At 50.8% G+C, this 26306-nt stretch overlaps 1 protein-coding gene across 1 annotated transcript in view; it reads left to right on the top strand.

Annotated features, from left to right (window-relative positions):
• The first annotated feature begins 24732 nt into the window (after positions 1–24732).
• The window catches only part of KCNK12 (potassium two pore domain channel subfamily K member 12), a 48808-nt gene continuing 47234 nt past the window's right edge, over positions 24733–26306 (top strand). Inside the window, exon 1 of the mRNA XM_056116823.1 lies at positions 24733–25386. Within this exon, the coding sequence (XP_055972798.1) occupies positions 24996–25386 (391 nt within the window). The 5' untranslated portion in view covers positions 24733–24995. The remainder of the gene's footprint in view (positions 25387–26306) is intronic.

Consider the following 26306-nt stretch of genomic DNA (forward strand, 5'->3'; position numbering starts at 1 on the left):
GAGGAGGCTCAGGCCTCCCGAGGGAGCTGGGACAGCTGTGCCACGGCAGGGAGACCCGAGCACGTGTGCCGGTGGAGACTGAGTGACCATTCCCACGTGCCGCTCGCACCAGGACTTATCATTTGTGGCCATATGTACGAACCTTGAGGATAGTAAGCGTAGAGAAAAGTAAGTTAGAGAAATACAAGCACCCATGATTTTACTTCTCTGTGGGATATAGCAGCAGTAATGAGCCAACAGAGATTGGATTGGTGTTACCAAAGGGGATAGGGGTGGAGGGCTAGGCCAAGTGGGTAAAGGGAGACAACTGGGTAATAATGAGTGGAAACTAGATTTTTTCTTAGAAACTAGATTTTTGGTGATGATTATGTTGAATTATACAGAGGTTGTTGTGTGCCTGACGTTCATGTTACAGAGAGAGAGAGAGAGAGAGGTCACAAGACCTCACTTGTAGCATGGATGAAGAGCAGTCTTAGAGCACCTGCCTTGCAGGCATGCAGTCATGAGTTATAACCCCCAGAGCCCCACATGGATAGAGCATGAGCCTGGTCACCCTGACAGCTGCCTTCTCTGGCTCCAATAGCGATTTCTGGCCACAGGACCATCGAGGTGTCTGAAAGCACCGTGAAGAGAGTGCCACCCTGACAAGCACACGTAGGCCCACCTCAGCCACATTGGGCCTGTGCCTAAGGAAGAGTGTGACCCAGGGGAGCACTGTGTGGGCACCAAGCAGCCCCCAGCTGGCCCTGCGGGCACAGGCAATAACACTGCCACTGAAGAGTGCCCATGTGCCAGGCCACAGTCAACAATAGCAGCAAAGCAGGCAAGGGGAAGGATGACTGGGAAAGCAGCGTCCAGAGGCAGGGAAGGCAGCTGGCATCTTGGCCTTAATCCAAGCCTGCAGTGATGGGGCAGGGCTCAGGGGACTTGACCCAGCGAGGCATGCAACTCAGTGGTTAAAGACATGATCTGCACATGCAAAGCCCTGAGTTGGATTACAGCACCCCTCCAAAGAGAGGAACTGACCAGTTCTCTAAAATACCCACCCAAGTTCTTCTGGGCTCCAGCCTCACCCGACATTGCTGCTTCTTGGCATTTGGCATTCCCAACACTGATCTGATGCTTTTCTCATCTGTGGGTGTTTTCCTGGAAAAAACCTATAGTGTCCAAGAAAGTGATTCCAGGAACATATGCAGATCCGCAATGATCGCTGTCATGTCAGGAAGTTAGATGAGCAGAACCCTGCACGTTTGGCAGGAGCAGGCTTTCTGCAAGGCAAGCTCAATCCCGCTGCTGTGGATCTGGGTGCTGGCCCGGGCATGTGCAACCAGGTCCCTTCGTTCCTCTCACCCAGGAAGAGTCCAGCAGCCAGCCACCTGGAATTGTTTGGTTTGGGTTGGGGGGCACACCCAGCAGTGCTCAGGGCTTACTCCTGGCTCTGCAGTCAGGAATTACTCCTGGAGATGCTCAGGGGACCATATGGGATGCCAGGGATCAAACTCGGGTCGACCGCGTGCAAGGCAAGTGCTTTAGCCACTATACTGTGGTTCTGGCCCCGCCATAAGGCATTCTTTTAAAATTTTTATCAAATCACCGTGAGATGCAGTTACAAAGCCTTCATGTTTGAGTTCAGTCATACAATGATCAAACACCATCCCTCCACCAATGCACATTCTCCACCACCAATGTCCCCAGTATACCCCTCCCCCTTTCCACCCCTCCTCCGGCCTCTATGGCAGACAATTTCCTCCAAACTCTCTCTCCACTTTGGGGCATAATGGTTTGCAGTACAGATAATGAGAGACCATCATGTTTGGTCCTTTATCTACTTTCAGCACACATATCCCATCCCGAACTATCCCTCCAACCATCATTGACTTAGTGATCCCTTCTCTATCCCAGCTTCCTTCTCCCCTAGCTCATGAGGCAGTCTTCCAACTTTGGGGCAATCTTCCTGGCCAACAAGGCATTCTTTCTTTCTTTCTTTCTTTCTTTCTTTCTTTCTTTCTTTCTTTCTTTTGGTTTTGTTTTGATTTTTGGGTCACACCTGGCAATGCACAGGGGTCACTCCTGGCTCTGCACTCAGGAGTTACCCCTGGAGGTGCTCAGGGGACCATATAGGATGCTGGGAATCAAACTGGGGTTAGCTGCATGCAAGGCAAGTGCCCCACCCGCTGTGCTATTGCTCTAGCCCCACAACAAGGCATTCTTGACAAGGGAGAAGGTTGCTGCCTAAGCCTCCCTGTGTTCCAAGGAGCTGGATGCAGATGAGGGTCCCTGCTCCATCTGTCATTCAGAATAAAGGCCCCGCAGCCAGTGGCTATCCTCGTGACATGGTAGTGCTCCAAAGAGATGGAAAAACTGCAAAGTGTGAGTGCTGACATTCATCAAAGACCCAAATGAACAGAATCCGTAGTGCTCAGGACTCAGCATTCAGGATTGTTCAATTGTCCATTCCCCACCAATTGATGCAGTGCATCAATGAAATCCCACCCCAGCCCTGTAAAACAAATCCCAGGGGAACTGATTCTAAAATACACATGAAACGACCAAAAACAACTTTGAGAGAGAACAGAATCAGAGGAATGCTGCCTGGTTTCAAGTTGATGCTCAAATTTATCAAGGCAAGGTGGCATTGGCATAAAGACAGACTAGCAGACCCAAAGGGCACGGAATAAAACGTCCAGAAATAGACTCACGCCTATGTGGGCAAGTGAGTTCCAACAAAGGCACAAAGGCAAGGCACTGGCAAAAATAACTTTCGACAAATGGCGCTGGAACGATTGGAAGGCCGAAAGAAAAAGAAGGAACTTCAATGCCAGCCTTTGACTGTGGACGGAAAATGGCTCCCCTGACTCTGGCCTGAAGTGTGAAGACCACAATGAAAGGACTTGTGGCAGGCAGAAGAGAAAGGTCTTGTGGTCTTGGGTTAGGCTAGATTTTCTTGATTAAGAGAGCAAGAACATAATCTAAAGGAGAAAGTGATGAGTCACTTGGCACAGTGGCCTGGGCTTGTTTCCTGGTTCCACACACAGCACAGAGAGGAGACTGACCACCCTTGCATGATGCACCCCTTAAAATGGAGCAAGATTTGAGTAAACACACCTGCAAATATACAGATGGTAAGAATTGGGGCTGGGCCTCAGTGGTGATCACATGCTATGCACCTGTGAGGCCCTGGTTTGATTCCCTACAGAGGGAGGGAGGAGAGAGAGAGAGAGAGACAGACAGACAAAGATAGAGACAGAGAGAGCAGGTCTTCCTCAACTTACAATGGGGTCACATCTTGACCAATTCAACAGAAGTTGAAAATACCCTAAGTTTAAAAGCATTTTCACCGGGGCTAGAGCAATAGTACAGGGGGGAGGGCATTTGCCTTGCACACTGCTAACCACGGTTCCATCCCCAACATCCCACAGGGTCCCTTGAGCATTGTGAGGAATAATTCCTGAGTACAGAGTCAGGAGTCACCCCTGAACATTGCTAGGTGTGGCCCAAAAACCAAAACATTTTTAAATTTAATAAAATAAAATAAAAAGCTTTCACTATGCCTAACTGACCTGACATCATAGCTTTGACTCCCCTAGAAGTTTGGAGGAAATATCTGCCAACCAAATGTGCTCAGAACACTTACATTAGGCTACAATTGGGTAAAATAATCTAACGGTCTATTTTCCGATGAAGATGAAGCGTTGCGTATCTCCTGTAATTCACTGATTACTAGACTGAAAGTGAAAGTGCTTGATGATTGGCTGGGCTGGCCACAGCAACTGCTCACCACCACTAGAGACCAACCCCAGACAGTCTCAACCTCCAATCTTGAAGCACAGTTTCTGCTGAGTATATGCTGCTTTTACCTCATCCTAAAGTCGAAAAGTCCCAGAGTGAACCTTCATAAATCTGAGACCGTCTGTCAACACAGTGACAGATGTTCACCATCGCTGAGATCCACAGATGTTCTCATTGAGGAGCTCGTGAGACAAAACTGAAGCAATGGCATGATGTTGGCATGATGTACTCAATTGAAGGGCTGAAATAAGGAAGAATGAACATAGCAAGTATTGAAAAGGATGTGGGTAACTGGAACCCTCACCCGCTGCTGGCGGGAGTGTGGACAGCTGTAGTCCTTTAGGAAGAGTTCGTTAGCTTCTCACATGTTAATGACACTGACTGGTGGTCTAGACGTTCCACTCCAAGGTGCTTCCTCCACACAAACTAAAACACGTGTCTATTCAAAGTCTGAGATACAAATGTTCATAGAAGTTTTAGTCATTAAAAGTCCAAACTGAACACACCCCCACTGGGGCATGATAAATTATTGTCAATTTATGCAATGGACTATTTGCCACTCAGCATTAAAAAATAAGAAACTATTCACATATGCACCAGCATGGAAACAAAAACACTGTCCTCCTGTTGTTCATCGATTTGCTCGAGCAGGCCCAGTAATGTCTCCATTTTGAGACTTGTTGTTACTGTGTTTGGCATATTGAATACGTCATGGGTAGCTTGCCAGGCTTTGCCGTGCGGGCGAGATACTCTCAGTAGCTTGGCAGGCTCCTTGAGAGGGGCGGAGGAATCGAACCCGACTCGGTCAGGCTGGCTGCGTGCAAGGCAAACGCCCTACCACTGTGCTATCACTCCAGCATAGAAAAAAGCTCAAAATAATTGAAAACCTAAGTGAAAAACATCACAGGGAAAAGAACACATTCTGAGAAATGAAGCTCCCAGAAGAGAGCAAAAGAGAATGTCCAGACCCCATGTCAGGCTGTCTTAACTGGGGCAACTCAGAGGGGGGCAGGTGAGTTTCACTCCCTACCCCAATAGACCCCCCCAGCAGCCAAAAGACCTCCAGAACTCAATTTCCGCCATGCTCATCTTGCAGGCTCGGATGAACCTCACCCATGAGTGAATCTGCAGAAAAACCCAAGTATGGAGGCCCCGGGACTGAAATCTCCAAGCTCATTTGGAATGGGACTGGGCCTCCCCCCCCCCCCCCCGCATCTCCCCAGTTTTCCACTAGCTTGGCAGTCACACCCACAAACTGCCTCTGGTGCCATATAATCTCCTTAAGGGCCAAGATCCAGAGACTCAGAAATAAAGCTCCTGGAAGAGAGCAAAATAAGCCTCACCCGGGAGTGAATCTGCTCTATCATTGTATTTTAAATTTTAGAATTCCTGGAGTGCATGACTGCATTCGTGGCTATGAGGAGCACACATTTGCTTATGCTCAACAAACATGTTTGTCATCTCTGATACAAGGGCTTAATGACTCCAGGATGAAATACAACAATCTTCACACACTTTTCTCTTATGGTGGTGGGATTAGTGTTTGAATATTAAATGTAATGAATTATTGTGAGCAACTTTATAAAAATAAAATTTAAAATAGTTAAAGGGAAGAAAGAACATATTCCTTTTCCCTTCAGAGATTATAACTGACCTATAGTTTGCTCAATAGTTTATAGGATAGGTGGGTTGTGAGGAACAAGAGAGGAATTTCAAGAGGGCACAAGGAGCTTTGCGGGGTGGTGTTCAGTAAACTGTGGTGATAGTTTCACAGATATAGACACTTGGGCCTCATCTAGCTGTGCACTTTATATGCAGTGTATTGTCTTTTTGAAATCTTTTTTTTCCCAGTGTATTGTCTTTAAATTCTACTTTGATAAACCCTTGACAAAGCCTCCTTCCAGCTTCTCTTTAACTCATTCAGAGCGAAGGTCTTTACAAAGGACAAGTCATATACCAGACTGACCTCCAATAACAGCACCATTTCCTCGCTTCTAGAACAGAGCCTGGAACACAGAAAGAACTAAACAACACATACTGAATGACTGTCTGCCAGTCCCTCGATTAATTGTAGTGGGATGACTGTTAATACAAGGTGGGCTTTGATACTGCCTGGCAGTGTCTGGTGACCTGGGTCCAGGGAGCCAATTCCAATGCGGTCTGTGATTGAAGGTTCGATAGATGCAGACTTCAGGCTAGTTGCACAATCGATGAATTTTATTCAGGGTGAACAGTGATTATATAGGGGCAAAATGCTCATTGAGTAACCAATAGTATCTCAGTTGGAAGGAGCTTAACAATAGGAATACCAGAGTTGCAGAGACAGTACAGTAGGCAGGACATTTGCTTTGCAAGTTGTAGACCTGTGCTAGAATCCCAGCACCCCATATGATCCCCCAGGTTCCTGCAGGAGTGATTCCCGAGAACAAAGCCAGGTGTAAATCCTGAGCACCTAGATATGGTCCCCGAACAACAACAAAATAAAACAAGACAAAATCCATCCAATTGAGATGGATTCTGAGCAAAGCCTTGTTAAGCAATTTCATTGTGGTACAAACACCATTGACCAAGAGCTTTCAGTCTTTCCACCTCGGGATCCAGCACTGCTCAGCAGTGTAAACCACAGCCAGAGATGGGAAGTACATAGCCAGTGCATGGAGCCTACTTCACACCTCGGGAGCAGTGGCATACACGCAAGTCATTCATGGTACAAGTGGAATCAGGTAGCTGTCAAACGGAATAGTACTCAGTCATGAAAAGGAGTGGATCACTAGCACAAACTGCAGCAGCCATGGGCCTCGGAAGCTCTGAGCTGCATGCAAGCAGGCGGTCACCAAAGCTCACATCCTACGATCCCAGTGATAGGTCCTGGGCTAGGGGTATGTCTCTGCCAAAGACCACTTGCTTCACATGCCAGAGGGGGCCTGGGTTTGAGGCCAGGAACCACACAGTCCCCTAAATACCATAGAAGGGACTTCTGAGCACTGCCCAAACCAAAATCAAACACTATAAAATCCTGAGGGTGATAAGAGGGAGAAAGGTGTGATAGCTGAATGGCACAGGATTGCTTTGTTCTGTATTCCAAAATTGTGATGGTGAACGTGTCTATATCTATATATGGATTTTCTTGTTTGTCTGGAGTCCATACCCGGCAGTGCTCAGGCTTAGTCCTGACTCTGTGCTCAGGAATCACGCCTGGTGGTGCTCAAGGGACCATATGTGAGGATGTCAGGGATAGAAGTGGGGTTGGCCGCATGCAAGGCAAGCACCTGTACTCTTAACCTCTGTACTCTTTCCAGCTCCAGTATCTGTAATAACAATCACTGACCATGCACTCACATGTTGAGTTATAGGAATGTAAACTAATTCAAGGGAGCTGTTTAGAGACACCAAACAGGGTGGAGGCACAGAGGAATCACGCAGGAGCTCAGAGCAGGCTTCGGAAATGGTTTCCACTCACGACCCCGTTCTGCCCAGATTGGCTAGCACTGCCAGAAACACCTTGGATTCATTTCGCATTTGATTTTGAATTCATTTTCAGCTGATATGCATTGAGAAACCTTTTACTGTTGCCAGCATTTTCTCGACACCCACGTTCAGTTACGTGACCCCATATGGTGTCACAACCCACAGCCGAAGAAGTTAGGCTTGGGTCGCGGAGAGTTCAGCGGCTGAGCGCAAGCTTTACGTGAGGCGGCCCGCATCTGCTCCCTGCCCACACGTCCTCCCAAAGCACCATTGGGGGTGGCCCCATGCACAGAGCTGGGAGTAGTTCCCAAGAAATTCTGGATGTGCCTCCACCCCCCACCCTCCCAAGACGAGCTCGGGTTTAGAGTACCCATTCTGCAAGCATATGGTGATGAGCCCAAGGTAGGATGGGTGCTGTCACAGGCAGCCAGTGTGATCCCAACAGCTCTGTGATTCCTGGCCCAGAAGCCATTCCCAGCTGCACCAGAGCCTGCTACGTGCGACCCCCACAAAGCAATCATTGACCGTGCACTCACATGGGTGTTATAGGAATGTAAATTATGCTTCAAGAAAGCTGTTCAGAGACACAGGATATGGGTGGAGGCAGGACGACAGGTAGGAAGCCAGTCTTGCACACAGCCCGCCCAGGTTTCATTCCCAGCACCCCATACAGAGGCATCCCTCCCACACAGAGCCCGCCAGGAGTGGTCCCTAAGCACAGAGCCAGGAGTAAGCCCTGAGCACTGCTGGGTATGGCCTCCAGATCATTAGTAATAGTACTAATAATTTAAATTTTGAAAAGCATGGAAGATCAAGAGCTAGCTCTGCGGTAGACCACGAGGGGGAGGCCCTGAGTTTGTTCCTTGGCAACTGCACATGACCCCGAGTACTGCAGGGTGTAGCCCTGTTGATCTCCGAGTACCCACCGCCCTGAGCAGCACTGTATCACCAATCCAAACACCAAACCATCAGGACTCACCACCAAGCTGAGCATCAACCAGGCATGGCTTCTGGGCAGTCCCCACCCCTCCCCCCAGCATCCTTGAGTGTGGCCACGTAAGAGAAAACTAAAGCCAAGGGGTGTCTCAGGAGGGTGTGTGGGCGCGGTCCTCCTCACCCTCTGCTCTCCCACAGGCTGAGGACTCAGGAAGGACCCCTGAGATGGCTCAGTAGTCTGCAGAGCAGGGACCAAGAACCCACAGAGGACACTGGGCTGGCCCTGGCCCCTCCGATGCGACCCTGAACGGACACTGGGCTCCTCGTCTTGGGATTGGCAGAGGACAGTGACACTCGCTACCCCTCAGCTCATGCTGGACTCCACCTGAGCAGCACTGAGCACCACAACGACCCCCAGGCACCCGAACCTTCCCTCAGAGCACTGCTCACACTGACTCAGCAAAGCCAGTCCACTGCAGCTGCTCCCCCTGTGCCTCCCCTCCCCCACACTGCACTGTGGTGTCATTCAAGAATGGGGGTACATGCTCCCGCAGGGTTCTCTTCCAGCACGCCCCTCCCGCTAGCCTCAGCGCCCACCCCACCCAAAGGGACACAGGAGACCCGTGTTTGAGTCCTGGCTCTGCACGGTTACCCCCAAAACAGAACCTTACAGCAGAGGAGAAAGCAGGCTCAGCACCACCCCGCCCCCACCCCACCTCTCCATCTCCTGCCTCTTCAGCCACAACCCCAGCCTACCTGGGACTGGTAAAACCCAGGGTGCGACATTCTGGGGCTGGAGAGAGAGTATGGGGCAGGATGTTGCCTGGCATGTGGCCAGCCTGGTTTTGAGCTCCAGAGTCCCAGTTGGTCCCTGAGAACCCCCGGAGTGATCCCAGAGCACAGAGCAGAAGTAAGTCCTGAGCATCACTGGGTATAGCCCAAAATGGAAAAAAGAAAAAGGAAAAAAAAAGAATCTGGCTCTTTCCTGCCATGTGAAAACCACACCTGTCTGTCTGGTGTGATTTGCTAAATTATTTTGGGGGTCTGGGAATGATGCCACCGATTAATATGGAACATTTATATTAATAATAGGGATACCAGCGTGTGTGTGTGTGTGTGTGTGTGTGTGTGTGTGTGTGTGTGTGGTGTTTCCAGACTGAAACATAATTCATCAGCTCCTAGCAAGAGGCTCACTCCACTCTGGGGCGAGGGGGGGTCTGCATGCCGCCTTTCGCCTGTCTCTGCTCCCTGTAGGGTGCTATCCACGACCACTGTAGCTCCTAGCGAATCTTCCTCGCCCGCACTCTTCACACACAGTCGAGCCTGCAGCTGCCTTGTGCACTGGGTAAAGCCCGGCCAGGGAATAAGACGTGGGGCAAGCGGGCATCCTGGAAGGCTTCTCCCGGGGGCAGTAAGGGAAGGCCCCCACCTCCAGGACCCTCCCCCTTTCTCCACTCAGACTTCGACCTGAATGAAGGAAGCCTCCAGCTGCCGTGAGGCAGGGCGGCAGGGCTGGGTCAGGGACAATGGTGGGACCAGGTCCATGTCTGGGCCCAAGGGAGGCGAGCATGCACCTTCCAGGGCAAATTTGCTGAGTCTGCAGTGCTCCGTGTCAAGCATGAGGGCTGGCCCCGGCTGTGGAACTAAGAAACTAATTAGCCTTCTCTGTCTAGCCCTAGAAAGGGGGGGGGGTTGGAGGGGCTTCTATTCAGAGGGCAGGGAGGGGATCCATAGACTCTGAGATATGTGAGGGTTCAGCATGGATTCTGCAGTCAAGGATGGGCGTGTGGCTGGATGGAGGCAGACTGTAGTGCGGGGACCCCCGGAGTCCTGGGCGGATGGGGGTGGGGTCAGAAGCTGATTTCACTCTCCTAGCACCCTTGCTTCTCTCCTCCTCCACCTGCTCCCAAGGCCTTTGCCAAGCCAAACTGGCAGCTCAAAGCAGGCGAGGCATCTCTGCGTCCCGTTCCTCTCTGCTTGCCGCATGACAGACACTCCTGCGACCACGAGTCATCTCCCCAGAGGCTGGTCCAAGCAGGTTTGCCAGTTTGAGCCGTGTCCGCCACCTTGGACGTCCGATCCGAACGCTCATGTTTGCCTGACAGCTGACCCAGAAACCATCCAGCTTACTAGAGGGACTTGGAAACAGGGAGTTTGATAGTTGTGTGGCCTGGATGAAAAATGACCTTTCTCCCTGCAGCTCGAAGGTCTCACCTGTGCCATGGGGGGCACTGTCAGACCTGCCCCAGAGGACAGCGGAGGACTAGGTACTTTTATCCATCTGCAGCCGTTAGGGCTGGCCGCAGAGCAAGCATCAGCTTATAGCACATTACTCGCACAATTAGCCCAAGATGTGACTGAAATTGTCTTTCATAATTTGAATGGGGATTTCCTTATTACTCTCTGGGAACATATTTAAAAGTTCCGTCAATTAGTTGGTTCCCACTCTATTTTGGCAAATCACACCCGACGTTTCTCAGCAGAGCGCTGTCTGAGCCCAGGGCTGTTTAGGGTATCTGGGGATCACTGCCACTTCCATTGGGCACTGTCTCCTGGGTCTCCTGGGGCTGACATCAGCCATTTGAGTCCATTGCATGAACTGTCGGCACCATAGCAGCTTCCTTCAGGAGGGCTCAGCTTTGTCTTTTTCGGCTGTCATCAATGCTCACACTTTCTAGAGGTTTCTGATCGTCCTGCAGAGACTGGACTGCACTCAGGAAACAAGCACAATCCACACACAGGAGCATTCCAGTACATTCTCTCTCCCTTTGGCAGCAGAAATAAACCCAAAGAGCTCAGCTCCTCCCCTCTGCCCCCCAACCTCACTGGCTAGACAGGGCCTGTCTCTTCCCCTAACAAAGGACGGCTGAGCCCCCAGCCCCACAGAGGGCTTTCGGAATGAGTCATCGAGTCCATGTGTGTTAGGGGCTCTGAGAAGCTATTTCAGTCACAGTCTGGCCGCAAACAATCCCACTCCCGGCTTCTCCCTGCTGCTCTTTCGCTGATACCCGTCTGCTCGGGCTTCAGCAAAACAAATGATTGATGGGAGAATGAACGCACACATCGTCCAGAGAGCTTCTTCTCATGGAAAAACGAACCGCCAAAGGTTCCAGCCCCCCTGAGCCAGTGCTTCCAGCCAACTCCCTCTTCCCCTGGGCCCCTCTTCCCCACTGCCGACATTTCCTCTCAATGGGCTGGGAACCGGTGGCGCTTCCTCTCATCATTTCCGAGCAGCGCTGTGAGTGCTGATCTCCAGAGTCTGCCAAGGGGCAGCAGAGTGGCCCCCGGGGCAGCCGGTGGTGATGAGACCAGAGGACAAAGCGCCTGTGGCATGTTAACAAAGGGCAAGACTTCATTTTTGTTGTTGGGGGCCACAGCAGGGGTGCTAGGGCTCATTCCTGGGTCCCTCGCATCCTGGCAGGAGAGGGAAAGGCATGCTGGGAAGTGGAACTGGCAGGGAGAAGTGTGAGTGTGTGGGGAAGGCTGGGGAGGAGGGCCGCGCACTGCTGCAGGGGGCGGCTGGGGAAGGTCAGAGTCCCGGGGCCCACCTCAGGAGGGGGGGGACGCCTGTCCAGGCTATGGAGAGCCACCAGAGGGACCTAAGCCTGGGAGAGAGCGGATTCTTGGGGGTGGGGGCGTAGAGTTTGAGAGTGTTTACATGTGTGTGAGTGTGGGTATATGTTAATGTGTGTAAGTGTGCGAATTGTGTGAGTGTATGTGTTTGAGTGTGAATGAGTGTGTGTGAGTGCATGTATGAGTGCGTGTATATGGCTATGTGAGTGTGCATGCGTGTGTACATATGTGAGTACATGTATGAGTGCATGAGTGTATAAGTATGGGTGTGTGAGTGCGTGAATGTATGTATATACGAGCGCATGTATATGTGAATGTGTGTGTAACTGTGAGTATGCGTGTGACTGTGTGTGTGTGGGGGGGGGGGAATGAACCAGGTTCCTCGGCGCACAGCCTTCACTGCTGAGCTGCCTTGGTGGCTGGTTTTAGTTTAAGGAGAAAACCACCAAGCGGGACTGTAAAGGAAAGACCCTCAAGCAGAGTGTCCCAGGGAGGGGAGGTGGGGGACGTGGGGACTCCCATTTTTTTTAAAAAATCTGATTTTTTAATTATTATTTTACAATGTTGTTCATGATGATTTGTCACTAGCATTCAACATTCCAACATCAACCCCACCACTACACCTTCCCACCACCATTATCCATTTTAGCATAGTGTCCCAGGTGGACTCTGCAAGGTCTTATGGAGTTATGGAAAGGGAGAGACTGAGTCCTGGGGAAAATGAGGGGAAACAGGGTTCACTGGGAAGAAAGTGCTCCTGGGCAAGAGGCTGATGAGGGTGCAGCCCTGTGGTTAGGGTGGCTTTATACCAAAGGAGGTTGATCAGAGGGTTGGACGGTAGTCTCTCCTTGTGGGCTTCCAGGATTTTGGAGCTGTGAAACCCCTTATCTCTGGGCCAACCCAACAGACCCCACACAAGCCAGTGTCTCCCTGGACGAGATAGAGGAGAAAGAGGACATAGGTGCTTCTGAGCCCCCCAGGGCCCTGGGGCAGTCAGAGGCAGCCTGTGAACTCACGGCTCCCCTCGCTCCCCCAAGCCGTGTGTCTCCTCGTGGAGCTTCCAAAGCCTGCAGCGGGGAGAGTCCTGGCTGCACCTTGGACCCCCTCAGTAACCCTCAGCTCTTCCATCATCCAGGAGGCTTTGCTCATGCTAAAATGCAGGCATTTGTGGGTCCAGAGAGATTATGCAGTGGGGAAGATGTTTACCTTGCATGTGTCCAACCCCTGTTCAATCGCTGACACTCGATAACGTGCCCTGAGCATCACTAGGAGTGATCCCTGAGCACAGAACCAGAAGTCCTAAGCACAGCCGGTGTAGCCCCCAAACAAACAAACAGACAAACTCCCTGGGCATTTGTAATCAGTCAGGAGCCTTGCCAGAATAGTGCCTGACACAGAATAGGGATTTGGAAAACGAAGGAAGAACAGAAGGAGGGAGAAGGGCCAGCTAGTCAAAGTCACGCGTTCACCTCCAGAAAAGCTCTTCTATTCACCAGAACTGCTTCCCCACAAAGCTCTTTCACTCTGGGCTCCTAATGCCTGGGAAGATGGCCCCAGCCTCAGCTTCACGCTCCATCCCACACCCACCTCCATTTATTCTCCCCGTCACACATGCTCATCACACCCCATCCTCTAATCTCCCGACCAACAGAGGATTGCTTCTACGCTGGAAGGAAATCAGGACATCAGGCAACTTGTCTCCCTCTCAAGACTTTAAGCTGAGCTGTGCCATGCTGTGTTATATTCTGTGCTATGTCCACGGTTGGCGTGAATTTTTACAAATTAAATCACCATGAGATACACAGGTACAAAGTTGTTCATGATTGGGTTTTGGTGATCGGTGTCCCAACACCCATCCCTTCACCTGTGTGCATTTTCCCCCATCAATGCACCAGTGTTCCATTTCCCTCCTTCCACACTCCACTCCCAGTCTGCCTCCTCTACAGTAGGCACTCCCCCCCCCCCCCTTTGGGCATTATGGCATTATGATTTGCAAGAGAGATACTGAAAGGTTATCATGTATATCCCTTTACTTCATTTCAGCACTCAGTTCTTGTCCAGAGTGATCATCTCTATCATTGTCACAGCGGTCTTCTCTATCCTAACTGCTTTCTCCCCCCAACTGAGTCAGTCTTCCTGGCTCTTATTTCTACTGTTCCTCGGTAATAGTATCTTCTACTATCCTTGGGTAATAGGCTCATACATGATTTTTTTTTTTTGCTTTTTGGGTCACACCCGGCAATGCTCAGGGGTTACTCCTGGCTCATGCACTCAGGAATTACTCCTGGCGGTGCTCGGGGGACCATATGGGATGCTGGGAATTGAACCTGGATCAGCCATGTTGGCTGCGTGTAAGGCAAACGCCCTACCGCTGTGCTATTGCTCCAGCCCCTCATACATGATTTTTATATCCCACAAATGAGTGCAATCATTTTATGGCATGAGAGTTTTAACTGACATATAGTAAGCAATTTTTGTTGTTGTTTTTGGACCATGCCTAGCAAATGCTTAGGGTTTACTTCTAACTCTGTGTTTGGGGATCACTCTTGGTGGGCTTGGGGACCACCTGTAGTACCAGAGATCAAACCTAAGTTGGCCACATGCAGGGCAAACGCCCTACCCACTGTACTATTGCTCTGGCCCAAAATCTCTTGTTTCTTTCTCTCATCTTTACACATAATTCACAATCCACAGCCAAGTAAAAAATATGAAGAATAGTGATCTGGTTCTAAGAACAAGCTTCCAGGAGCACTTGCTACCCTCCAAAGCATCTTCCATTCCATTCTCCCCAGAGGTGGTAGGTTTACCGCTCCTTGTCAGAGCTGCCCAGCTAAAAACAAATGCTGTAATCTCTAAAGAACTGTTCGATATTTTTAGATCTCTGACTCATTCGAACAATGAGGTATTAACTATGGCAACCCCAAAGCCTGTTTCTTTGATGCCCTCCTCCCCTATTCTGTTTTGCTTTCGGTTCTGGAGATCGAATGTTTTTTGAATTAGGAAAGTTGCAGATGTGGTCAACTCTCGCAACTTCAGGAGTAGGGAGGAACCAAGTGGGGTGGGAGAGAGCTTGGAAAAGTCAAGGATTAATGTGACCACTGGTCCAAGTTCTCGAGGGAAGGAGGGAGCTGAGCAGGAGTCTGAGAGGGGAGACAAAACAGACGGAATCTTGCTGGACCGTCTCACCTTGGAACATCTCGAGTCTCACCCCAGACTCCCTCAAGCAGGAGCTTCTGAATATTTAGACTATCAGTCGGTGAGGTGGTATAACTATGAAAAGGTTCATTCCCTCCAATATAAAACCAGAGACAGGCTTTCTAGCTAAGCAAGCTTATTTAATCATGTCCCTCCACAATATGCCTCTCAACCTTAAATCACCTTATGATTTCAGAGGGTAACTAGAACTTCAGCCATTACATCCACATTTTTGGAAGTGTGACTGAGGAAATAAAATGGCAGAAGAGCAAAGGTACTCAGCACACAGACTGAGGAATTAGCCACCTTGAGACTAGAGTGGTAAAATACCAGGTAGGCTAGGAGTAATTTCTGAGTGCAGAGCCAGGAGTAACTTTTGAGCATCGCCAGGTATGATCCTGAAAAAAAAAAAAAAAGAATTAGCCACCTATATATGTGGCCTTCCAAGAAATCGCACATATTATTTAACTTTAAAAATACAGTTTAACCTTTAAAAAACAGTTTCTTTATTTGGCGGTGGTGGTGGCCAGGGGTGGCACACTCATCAATACTCAGGGATTACTACTAGCGCTACACTCAGGGATCTCTTCTGGAGTGCTCAGGGGACAAATGGGATGCTGGGGATTGAATTCAGGTTGCCTCATGCAAAACAAGCACCTCTCCACTGTCCTATCGCTCCAGGTCCTAAACATACAGGTTCACCTAATGGAAAAGATAGTCTTTCATTTGGGTACAAAGCACCCCCAAACGGGTGCTCTGTTGCTGAAAAAAAAGAAGGTGAAGGTTAGATTCCAGATCTAACTGCTATTGAGAAGACAAGCCCAAACTTTGCTAGGGAAAGTGAAAGTTCACCCTAAAATTGCTTCCTTAAGTTCAAATCTTATATTGGGTATCTGACTGTCTCTCTGAAGGAAAATATTGATGTTAGGGTTTCGTGGGGTGAGTTATGGTACACATGTACGTGTGCTGAGAAACTCACATTTAGCCAGAGTGGTCAGAGATGAGAAAAAGCATGGCCCTTGTCCTGTTCTCTGCATCCACCCTGCATGCCCAGGGTCCTGGCTCACAGTACACTCTCCACAACTTCCTGGCTTATGGCCATGTTGCTCCCCCTTTGCGAGCAGAGGTAGGAACCCTGTTCCCCCATGGGACTAGGCCACAATGTAGTACTCAAACCTTTCTCTCAGGCCAGAGATGGGAGAGGGTAAGATGCTTGCCTTGCACGCAGCCCACCTGGATTGATCCCCAGCAGCCCATGCGGGTCCCCCCGACACTGCCAGAGGTGATGACAGAGGAGATCACTGATTAGGGGTGATCAGACCAAGGAGCAAGCCCTGAGCACTCCTGGATGCTCCCACCTCCACAAAAATCAAACGTTTTTTCTCATTCCTGTAGCCCACTGTAAGCTCTATTCTTATTAGTACTACTGTAACTGTAATAGTTCTTACTATTCAGTACAACTATAACTGTAATAGTTCTTACCATTCAGTACAACAGAGCTGCCACCCCCACACACATACATGCACAAGTACACAAACACTTCATAACATACTGTTTAGCATTTGATAGTTTCTCAATAAATATTCATTAACTATTTGGCAGCATACCAGAAGCCGAACAATGATAGAAATTCTTAACAAGTTCAGTTGTTAGATACACAGTCTGATGATCCAACTTTATACTGCCTATGAAAAACTTATTGATGGGGCCAGAGCGATAGTACAGTGGTACGGTGCTGGCCTTGTATGCAGTCGGCTCCTGCCAGTGGTTAGCCAGGGCGGGTGGTCATAGATGAGAAGGTGCTGGATAGATAGGTGCTGGACTCCAGCACCTTGTATGGTCCTGTATGAGCACTGCCAGGAGTGATCTATGAGTGCAGAGCCAGGAGTAAGTCCTGAGCATCACCAGGTATGTTCTAAAAACAAAAAGACAAAAATCCAAAGATGTATGCTCTAAAGACACAGATAGATTGAAAACAAAATGCTATAAAAAGATATTCAATGCAAAAGGTAATCTAAAGACAGTGAGGTGACTATACTAATTCCAGGAGAAAAGTTTAATTAAAAATTGTACAAGAGACTCACAAAAGAGGGATTTCACATTGATAAAAGGGCATATCTACCAAGAAGTTACAATAATTATAAATATATATGCGCTGAACATCTGAGCCCCAAAATACATTAAGCAAACACTGGCAAATTTGAAAGACAAAATGAACAGTTTTATAATAATAATTGGAGACTTCAATACTTAGTTTCATTTTATTTTATTTTGGGGGTTGGGAAGGCAACATTTATTGGTTCTCAGGGGCTACTCTGGCTCTGTGCTAAGGGGTCACTTGTGGTACTCAGGGAGGCATATGCAGTTCTGGGGATCAAGTCAGGGTCAGCTGTGTGTAAAGCAGAAGGCTCATTTCTTAGAATACCTCTCTGCTCACTTACCCAAGTCTCTTTAGGGTCAAGTGGTCTACAAAGCCTGGTTGTCCCATGCAGCTCATCAGAGGAAGAGAGAAGCCTATAACCTCGGTGAAAAACTTTGGGAGTGACAAAGAAGATAAATAAGTTCCCTAGAACATATTTTGGGGGCTATCTCTGTGATATGAACTAAATGTATCCCAGGAAAATTCATAGGGTTAGAAGGCCAATGAGTATGACTATACGATGATCTCTGGAAACGGGGCCTTTGGGGAGTAACTCAATGTATTCATGAGAATGGAACTTTGTATTCATGATAGGATTTGGGGGAGACAAATTTCAGCCACATACAACTGTGCTCAGGGGCTACTTCAGGCTCCATGCTCAGGAATGACTCATGGTAATAACTGTGGGCCCACACATAGGGCCAGGAACTGCAGTGGTGCCCTACCTCCTATACTGTCTGGCCCAGAAGCCACTCTCAAAAATGACTAGAAGAACTAGATCGAATATTAATAAGGCAATAGTGGCTCACATTCCCCTTCTTCCAAACGCCAATTAGAAAGAAAAGAAGCAAGGTCATGGGGGTGGAACCACAGTACAGTGGATAGGGTACCTGCCTTGAAAGTGGCCAACCCGGCTTCAATCCTCAGCACCCCCATATGGTTTCCCAAGTCCCACCAGGAGTGATCCCTGAGTTCAGATCCAGGAGTAAGCTCTAAGCACTGATGGGTGTGGTCCAAGGTTTTTTTTTTAATTTAAAAAATAGTGCCAAGAAACAAGCCCACTCCTGTTATTGTAAGTGCCTTTATACTATTTGTGGGCTGGAGCGATAGCACAGTGGGTAGGGCGTTCGCCTTACAAGCGGCCAACATGGCCAACCCGAGTTCGATTCCTCCGTCCCTCTCGGAGAGCCTGGCAAGCTACCGAGAGTATTTGATATGCCAGACACAGTAACAACAAAGTCTCCAATGGAGACGTTACTGGGCCCGCTCGAGCAAATCGACGATCAACGGGAGGGCCTTTACCTTTTTACCTTTTACCTTTTTATACTATTTGTAGCATTGCTTCTCTATTACTATTCAGCAGCACTTTACCTAATGGGCGCCCCTGGGCACCAAGGATACCATCCTTTCAAACCCCAAATTTGGTTCAACCCTAGTCTTCAATTTCCACACAGTGCCAAAGACTTACAGGGCCTCAAACATCATTGCATCTTGTGCCACCAAAGCATATAAACTTGTTTATTCTAGTTTCAGGTCAGACTCCTCTTCCTCAAAATAATTTCATTTCAAGGACCTTTTCTCCCAGCTTCTGAGCTGGGGTTGGACACTGCCTAGTGCCTCTTATATTTCTTCATCAAGGCCTCTGACCTCTGATTTAGAAGAAAACAAATTAAACCTCTTTCTATTTTCATCCTGGAAGGACCTGTGTCCAAAGGTTTCCTTTCTCACTCACCAGGTCTATATGTGGAGATTTTTGCCAAAGCACAGAAACATGAGTGGCCTTACGCATCCTAATTCCAGGCAAGTGTGGAGGTTGTGGGGGAAATGGTTTTCTGCATTTGTACAACTAAGAAAGCAACTCAAGTGACACTTAATAGGATAGAGACAATCAGCTTCTCTAATTTATACATGTGTTTGTCCTATCACACAATTAATTGCTCATGAGTAATTCGTTGAGTATTGAGGAATTCTGAGATCAATATGATCAAAGAGGTTTGGAAGTACCCAGGAAATTGTTGTTGCTGTTGCTGCTGCTATTTTGTTATTTTATTTGGGGTCATCCAGGCAATGTTTAGGGGTTACTTCCATCTCTGCACTCAGAAATTATTCCTGGTGGTGCTCAGGGGACCTCAGGGGATGCCAGAGATCAAATCCGGGTCAGCCACATACAAGGAAAGCGCCCTTCCCACTGTACTGTCTCTCCAACCCCACCCAGGGAATTTTGGATTTGTCATCTGATGTGTAATCAATAAATAAGTGAGTGAGCTGCACGTGCGTTCAGTGGCCATGAGCCGCTTCCCCACCCCGGCCTGCAGCTGCTGCCAACAGATGCATGAAGGAGGGGACAGGCCGCCAGGCTGGTTGGTGATCAGTTGCCGTTTATTCCGATCTCCATCCTGCTGTTTATTCCTTTCTCCCCGTGCGCCTGTTTCAGTCCCTCTGAGCGCCCCATTGCAGTCTTACATTGCCCCTCATTCCCATCTCCTTCTGTCCCTCATGCCACGCTCTCCACGCCCAGCCTTAGTCTAGAGTCCAACCTCTGAGCATTGAGGGTAGCAACTACATGTAGGTCAGATAGCACAATCAATTTATGTAAAGCCTTTCCCTTCCTTCTGGGGAAGCTCTTCTAAGACAAAGATCTCCTTCTAGGACATCTGCTCAAGGGTGAGATTTCATCTAAGGACATGCTTCTTTCTCCTTTCCTTAGTCCATAAATAATCATTTTAGATTTACTTCTTACTAATCTTTCTAATCATTTTGTATGGACCCAGTAAGAGATATATTAAGCTGGTAGGGTGGTTCTCCTGGGGGCATCTCGCTGTAGGTTCCAGACCACAGTCCTCAGGCCAGATTAATCCTTCCTAATCTCTGCAGGGTCCTGGTCGGTCACTTCTCTTAGGGTCATGATGGAATTCATCCATGACCATGTTCTTAGCTTGGACTTTCTGTCTTGTTTCAATGCCAGGGTAGCTTACTTGCCCCAGATCCTTCATCGGGACTCTGTTTTAAGGGGAACTGAGGCTTAAGTTGAGTAAATATGACAGTTTCCCAGGAGTAAATATTATTCAGAATCAATTAATTCCCAAGTTATAAAAACATAGCATTAACTATCTTCCTGTGTCTATACAGAAAGGACATTGTTCTAAAGTAAACTATGCAAAGAGCATAAGGAAAAAGAGAAGAGCAATATTTCACTTACAAATACTAATCCAGAGATCTCTGAAGAATTTGACTTTACAAGTCACAGGTTCTGGTTAGGGGAAATGAGTGAATAACAGATAGAGAAAGCAGATCACAGAGAAGTTATAGATATTCCAAGGAAATGGGAGTGCTTCAGGAGCACTGTGATGGGTGTAGCCCAACAAACCTAAGCTCCTTGCAGCAGAGGAGAAAGCACAAACCAATGTTGTCCTACAATTGGAAATGCAGAATTTTACATCAAAATCTTACCAACACAGATTAATTTTTAAGAGGAAATTTTTTGGAGCAAACTCCTTTACTCATATTTCATTCCTAATCAATTTTCTCTTTCACACAGTTATATTATTTCTAATTTTTTGTTAAGATCTAAAATTTGAGGGGATAACTGTCACTGTCCTCCCGTTGTTCATCGATTTGCTTGATCGGGTCCAGTAACGTCTCCAACGGAGACTTTGTTGTTACTGTGTTTGGCATATCGAGTACATCACGGGTAGCTTGCCAGGCTCTGCCGTGCGGGCAAGATACTTTTGGTAGCTTGCCCGGCTCTCTGAGAGGGGCGGAGGAATCGAACTCGGGTTGGCCATGTTGGCTGCGTGCAAGGCAAATGCCCTACCACTGTGCTATTGCTCCAGCCCACTGAGGGGATAAATTGTTTTCAATTTTTTTTTCAGTGAGATTTTCCCAATTACTTGCATTTGCTAACTATTTGATTGAGATATAGTTCACATATCATAAAATTAATCTATTTAGTTTAGAATGTGTAATCTGCATTTTGGGGGGTAAACTCACAGAACTATGCAATCAGCACCAGGATCAATTTTGAACATTTTTATAATCCTCAAAAACACTCAGGCTCACTAACAGCCACTCCCATTCTTCCTAAATTGTCAGCACCAGTAGCTTACTTCTGTCATTTCTGATTTGTCTCTTTGTGGGGTGAGGGTAGGAGCACACCTGGCGATGCTCAGGGCTTACTCCTGGCTCTGAACTCAGGAATCACTCTTGGCAGGGCTCAGGGGACCATGCGGGATGCGGGGGATCAAACCCAGGTCGGCTGCTTGCAAGGCAAGTGCCCCACCACTATATTATTGCTCTGACCCCGATCTGTACACTTCATATAAATAAAATCATACAAAGTGTCACCTTTTGTGTCTTCTTTTATGGTTTCTTTTATTGTGTAATGCTTTTAATATTTGTTCCCAGTGTAGTATATATATAGCACTTCATTCCTTTTTTATTACAGAATACTTAGTTCTCTGCACACATACTACTTCGTACTTATCTGTTGACAGTTGATGCACCCACATGGGTTGCTTTGGTTGTTTTCACTCTGGGACTATTATGAATAAGACTACGTGAGCATTGATGTTCAGCTTCGTGTGTGGATATTTGCTTCCATTTATCTTGGTACATTCCTAGGAGTGGAACTGACAACTGGTCACACTTGATTATACCTGCTTAACGCTTCTGTCTTTGTCTTTCTTTCTTTAAAAATCTTTTTAACTACATTTTGCAGTGTTCAGGGCTTACTCCTGGTTCTGTACTCAGGAATCACTCCTGGAAGACTCAGGGGATCATATGAGGGATTGAACGCAGTTCAGCTGCAAGGAAAGCAAATACCCAACCTGCTGTACAATTTACTCTGGGCCCTGTCCTTGTATTTCTTTTAATGACAATGACACAGAGACAGAAAAAGAGAAAGACAGACTGTCCTTCCCCAGGAATCTTATCTGAAGTTCTCAAGGCCATGGAAGAAAGCCAATGATCTTAGGTTGAAATGATGGCATTGAAGTGATTGGATCAAAATCTCCCACAAAGGAAGAGATTTCTGAGTGGGGTAAAGTTCTAACTGGAGCTGAAGTGTGTATCTGAAGAGCTGGAGAGGAGGAAGAGAAGACAGCTTTTGAGTGAAGCCCCTAGCATAGACAAAGGAACAGTGATTGGGCTGCGTGCAGTACTTGGTGGCGAAGTAAGAGGCAGTAGAAGGTAACGTTAGAGTGGTTTGCTGGAAATCACTTCAGCCTAATGGTCTGGAGCTTAGATAGTAGAGTAAGGGTTTAAAGACTGAAATCTCATAGCTCCAGTAAATCGCTAGAGACTGTGATCAAAAAATTTTGATTTCAGAGCAGATCGTACAGGCTGGACAGAGCAAGGACTGGAGGTGCCTGCAGGATGACCCAGGAGGGGGAGATGTCTGCGAGCCAAGCCCCATCCTCAGGGGGACTGAGCAAGGCAGGAGGAAGGCAAAGGCCTTGAGGAGAGTCATGGAGAAGTCAGTGATTTAAATACTGACTCAGTGCAGAAGTGTCATTCCCTAAGGGCCAGCGTCTGAATTCAGGGAGCTTGGCATGTTTCTGTCTCACAAATTGATTAGGTCATTCAGAGCTGAGATTAATGCCAGAGGGCATTAATCTACCAAGCAAACCAGACTAAAGAGCTGGAGAACACGGCCAGCTCCCTGCCAAGGCAAGGAACTGACCCACAGGCCTGGAACACTGCAGCGAAGCACTCAGTCTCTGCCTCTGTGGTGTGGGCAGAGAAAGTGTCTGCGGAGTCTGCAGATGCCCATCAGCTGCATCTGGACAGCCCGGGGCCAACTGCAGAACGAAACTTCTCAGGGCTTCCCTCAGCGCTAGGTGGAATCCAACCCTGCCTGCTCTGTAGCTGCAGGAGCTAGTAAGAGGAGAGGGGACAGACTGGGAAGTCACCCTGGAGAGCACCGGGGTGGCACTGCAGGCAAGGGACCGGCCTTCCCCAGAAGAGAGCAGTTGGGGTGCATTTTGCTAATACCAACAGCAGTCAGCCAGGACAATCATTTGTGTTTCTCTAAGACTTGATCTGTGGGTGAGACATACTCCCCCATCACTGTCCTAGGATATTCCAAGGGGGCCACAGATGAAAAATCACATACCTGGAAGTCTTTTGCAGGAGGTGGAGAAGCACATGGTAGAATGGGGGGGGGGGGGGCACACAGGAAGGAAACAAGGTCCAAGGGGCCCAGGGCTGAGATACACTGCTACAGAGGGCAGCTCCCAGAGTGAGAAGCCTGGTCCCCACGACAGTGGTGACATCTTTCTCCATCTGTCCCCTACTAGCACGGAGGAGCTGCATTTCTAGGAAGATTCGATCCTCCAGGGTGCCCGGTTTGGGCAAATCAATGTCCACAAAGTTCAAGGCCTTTGATCTTGGGCCAGCATCCCTAACCACACCATCTGGTCTCCTTGGGGAGCCCTGAAAAGCTGAGGGGCCCCGATTAACACTCCACCCTTTAGAGGACTAACTACAGTGGCCACATTGGCTGACCTTGGGGAGAGGGTTAGCCATAGTGCGAGATGTTGGGGACAGGGGCGGCTTGGCATTCTGCCAGTTTCCCCGCTGGGGGCATCTAAGCGCAGAGGCTTAGATCATTCTTAGATCAATCATTCCTACAGCCCACCATCTCCGGGGGGCCCTCTTGCGCCAAGGCTACCAGAGGACAGTTTTCTGTCTGAACCAAGAACCTCTCTCACACAGAACTCGAGCGGGCCTGAGTCCAAGCGCGAAGGTCCAGCCATAAGCGCACGGAAGAGCTCTCCTCTCCCCCGGCCCCACCTCCCGGCTCCAGGCGTGGGGAGGGGGAGGAACCCGCACAGGGCTTCTCCTGATGCCTTTGGGACGGCCCTCCTGGGGGCGCGGACTCTTCATTCCTCTGGTGGCACCTGGGTCCCGGAGTAGCGCGTGACTCCTCCTCCCCCGTCTTTATTCCGCAGCGTCCCCGCCCTGTCGGCGCGAGGCTTCGGGGTGCGGTGGGGGGGAAGCGCGGAGGTCGAGAGCGGACCCGAGAGGGTCTGCTCGCCCTGGCGCAGCGGGCCGTGCCGCATCCCGGGGCCCGCATCCCGGGGCCCGCATCCCGGCGCCCGCACCCCAGAGCCCGCACCTCCGGGCCCGCGCCTCCGGACCCGCATCCCAGACCCCGCATCCCGACCCCGCATCCCCAGCCCGGCATCCCGGCCCGCCCGCTCGCGGCTGCGGCAGCGACGCGCTGTCCGCGGTGCTGACGCCGGCCGCGCTCACTGCGGGGCGCCGCGCCCCGGGGACCAGCTCGGGCTCCTTCCCCGGCGGGGAGCGCGGCGCGCGGCGGCCACTTCCCCTCGGGGGCCGCGCCCGGGAGGCCGCGGGGCCGCCGCAAGTTTGGCAAAGTTTGGCAGCAGCCGGGAGCCGCGACGGCGCGTCGGGGGCCGCCTCGGGGGGCCCGCCACCCACGGGAGGCGTCGGCGCCGCCCGGCTCCGCACCCCGCCCCTCCCTCCCGGACTCCCCCACCCTCCGCACCCCGCCCCGGGCCCGGTGACTCCGCCCCTCCGTGCCGCCCGGCCGCTCCGCATCCCGCCGCCGAGCGCATCCCGCGCTTGCCCCGGCGCCCAGCCCGGCGCGCCACTGGGCGCCCCCGGGGGCCTGTCCGCAGGGGAGGATGCGGGGCGCGCGGCGGGAGCCGGGCCGCGGGCCCCCGTGCCCCAGGGCCGGGGAGCCGGCGAGGCGTCGGGGCGCCGCCAGCGGAGCCCCCTCCCGGGCGCGCGCGGCCTGAGCGCCCCCGTGCTCCCGCCGCCGTGCTCCCGCCGTGCTCCCGCCGCGCTCCCGCCGCGCTCCCGCCGCGCTCCCGCCGTGCTCCCGCCGCGGGGATGCGGCGGCCCGGGCGCCGGGGCTGAGCTCCGGACCATGTCCTCCCGCAGCCCCCGGCCCCCGCCCCGCCGCTGCCGCCGCCGCCTGCCGCGCCCCTCCTGCTGCTGCTGCTGCTGCCGCCGCGCGCACCTCGACGAGGACACCGGCCGCTTCGTGCTGCTGGCGGCGCTCATCGGCCTGTACCTGGTGGCGGGCGCCACGGTCTTCTCGGCGCTCGAGAGCCCCGGGGAGGCGGCGGCGCGGGCGCGCTGGGGGGCCACGCTGCGCAACTTCAGCGACGCGCACGGGGTGGCCGAGCCCGAGCTGCGCGCCCTCCTCCGCCACTACGAGGCGGCCCTGGCCGCGGGGGTCCGCGCCGACGCGCTGCGCCCGCGCTGGGACTTCCCCGGCGCCTTCTACTTCGTGGGGACCGTGGTGTCGACCATAGGTGAGCGCTGCGCCCCCGGGGAGAGCCGGCCCCGAACGCCGGCCTCACTTCGGTGCGCCGGCCCCCGGGCGAGAGAACTGTGTCCGGGCCTCTGTTCCTGTGCCCCGCCTCGGCTTCCCCGTCCTTGGGAACGCTTCTTGTGTCTGCGCGCGGAGGGCTGTTTTCTTCATCTCTTCTCTCTTTTTTGCTTCCTTTCTACCCTACGTTTCCCCTTCAGTGTCCTGGCCCGTTTACCCTGGGAAGACTAACCACTTTCCCCCAGAATCTCTTTCTCCTAGGCGCTCACCTTCCTAGGCGCTTCTCCTGCCTTCTACGCTGCCCCCTTTCTCAAAGAAAAGAACGACGCAGAAGGCCCGGACTCAAGCCACCCTCATGCTGGCCCCGGGGCTTTCTCCTGCCCTCCCTCTCCCAGGCTCTAAACTTCCCCCTCCCGCCCTCCCTCCCTCCCTTCCTTCCTTCCTTCCACCTCCCTTCCACCTCCCTTCCACCTCCCTTCTTTCTTCTTTCTTCCTTTGGTTTTGGGCCACACCGGGTGTGCTCAGGGCTTGGCTCTGCACTCAGGAATTACTCCTGCTGGGACTTGGGGGACCCTACTGATTCAACCCAGGTCAGCAGGGTGCCTCCTCCGCCCTCCCCACTGTACTCCCTCTCCAGCCCCTCCCCTTCCATGTTTGACTCTGTGTCTGGCTGAGGGTAGGGGGCTGAGGGGGATAAGAGTCTTGCTTCTTGCCAGCATCCCTTCTCCCTCTGCCTGGGACCCTCACCGAGGATCCTGTCCAGACCCATTTCAGTGCCTGTCTCGAGGCTGTGAGCCCCAGTCAGCTCTTGCCCATTGCCCCCACCCCACCCTCCCTTCCCCTGCCTGGGCAGCACATGAGGCAGGTTCCTGCCCAGCCCTTGGGAGTCAGAGTGAATCCGGG

This window comes from Sorex fumeus, unplaced genomic scaffold, assembly GCF_029834395.1.
Source record: "Sorex fumeus unplaced genomic scaffold, SorFum_2.1 ptg000003l, whole genome shotgun sequence".
In the NCBI taxonomy this organism is placed as follows: Eukaryota; Metazoa; Chordata; class Mammalia; order Eulipotyphla; family Soricidae; genus Sorex; species Sorex fumeus.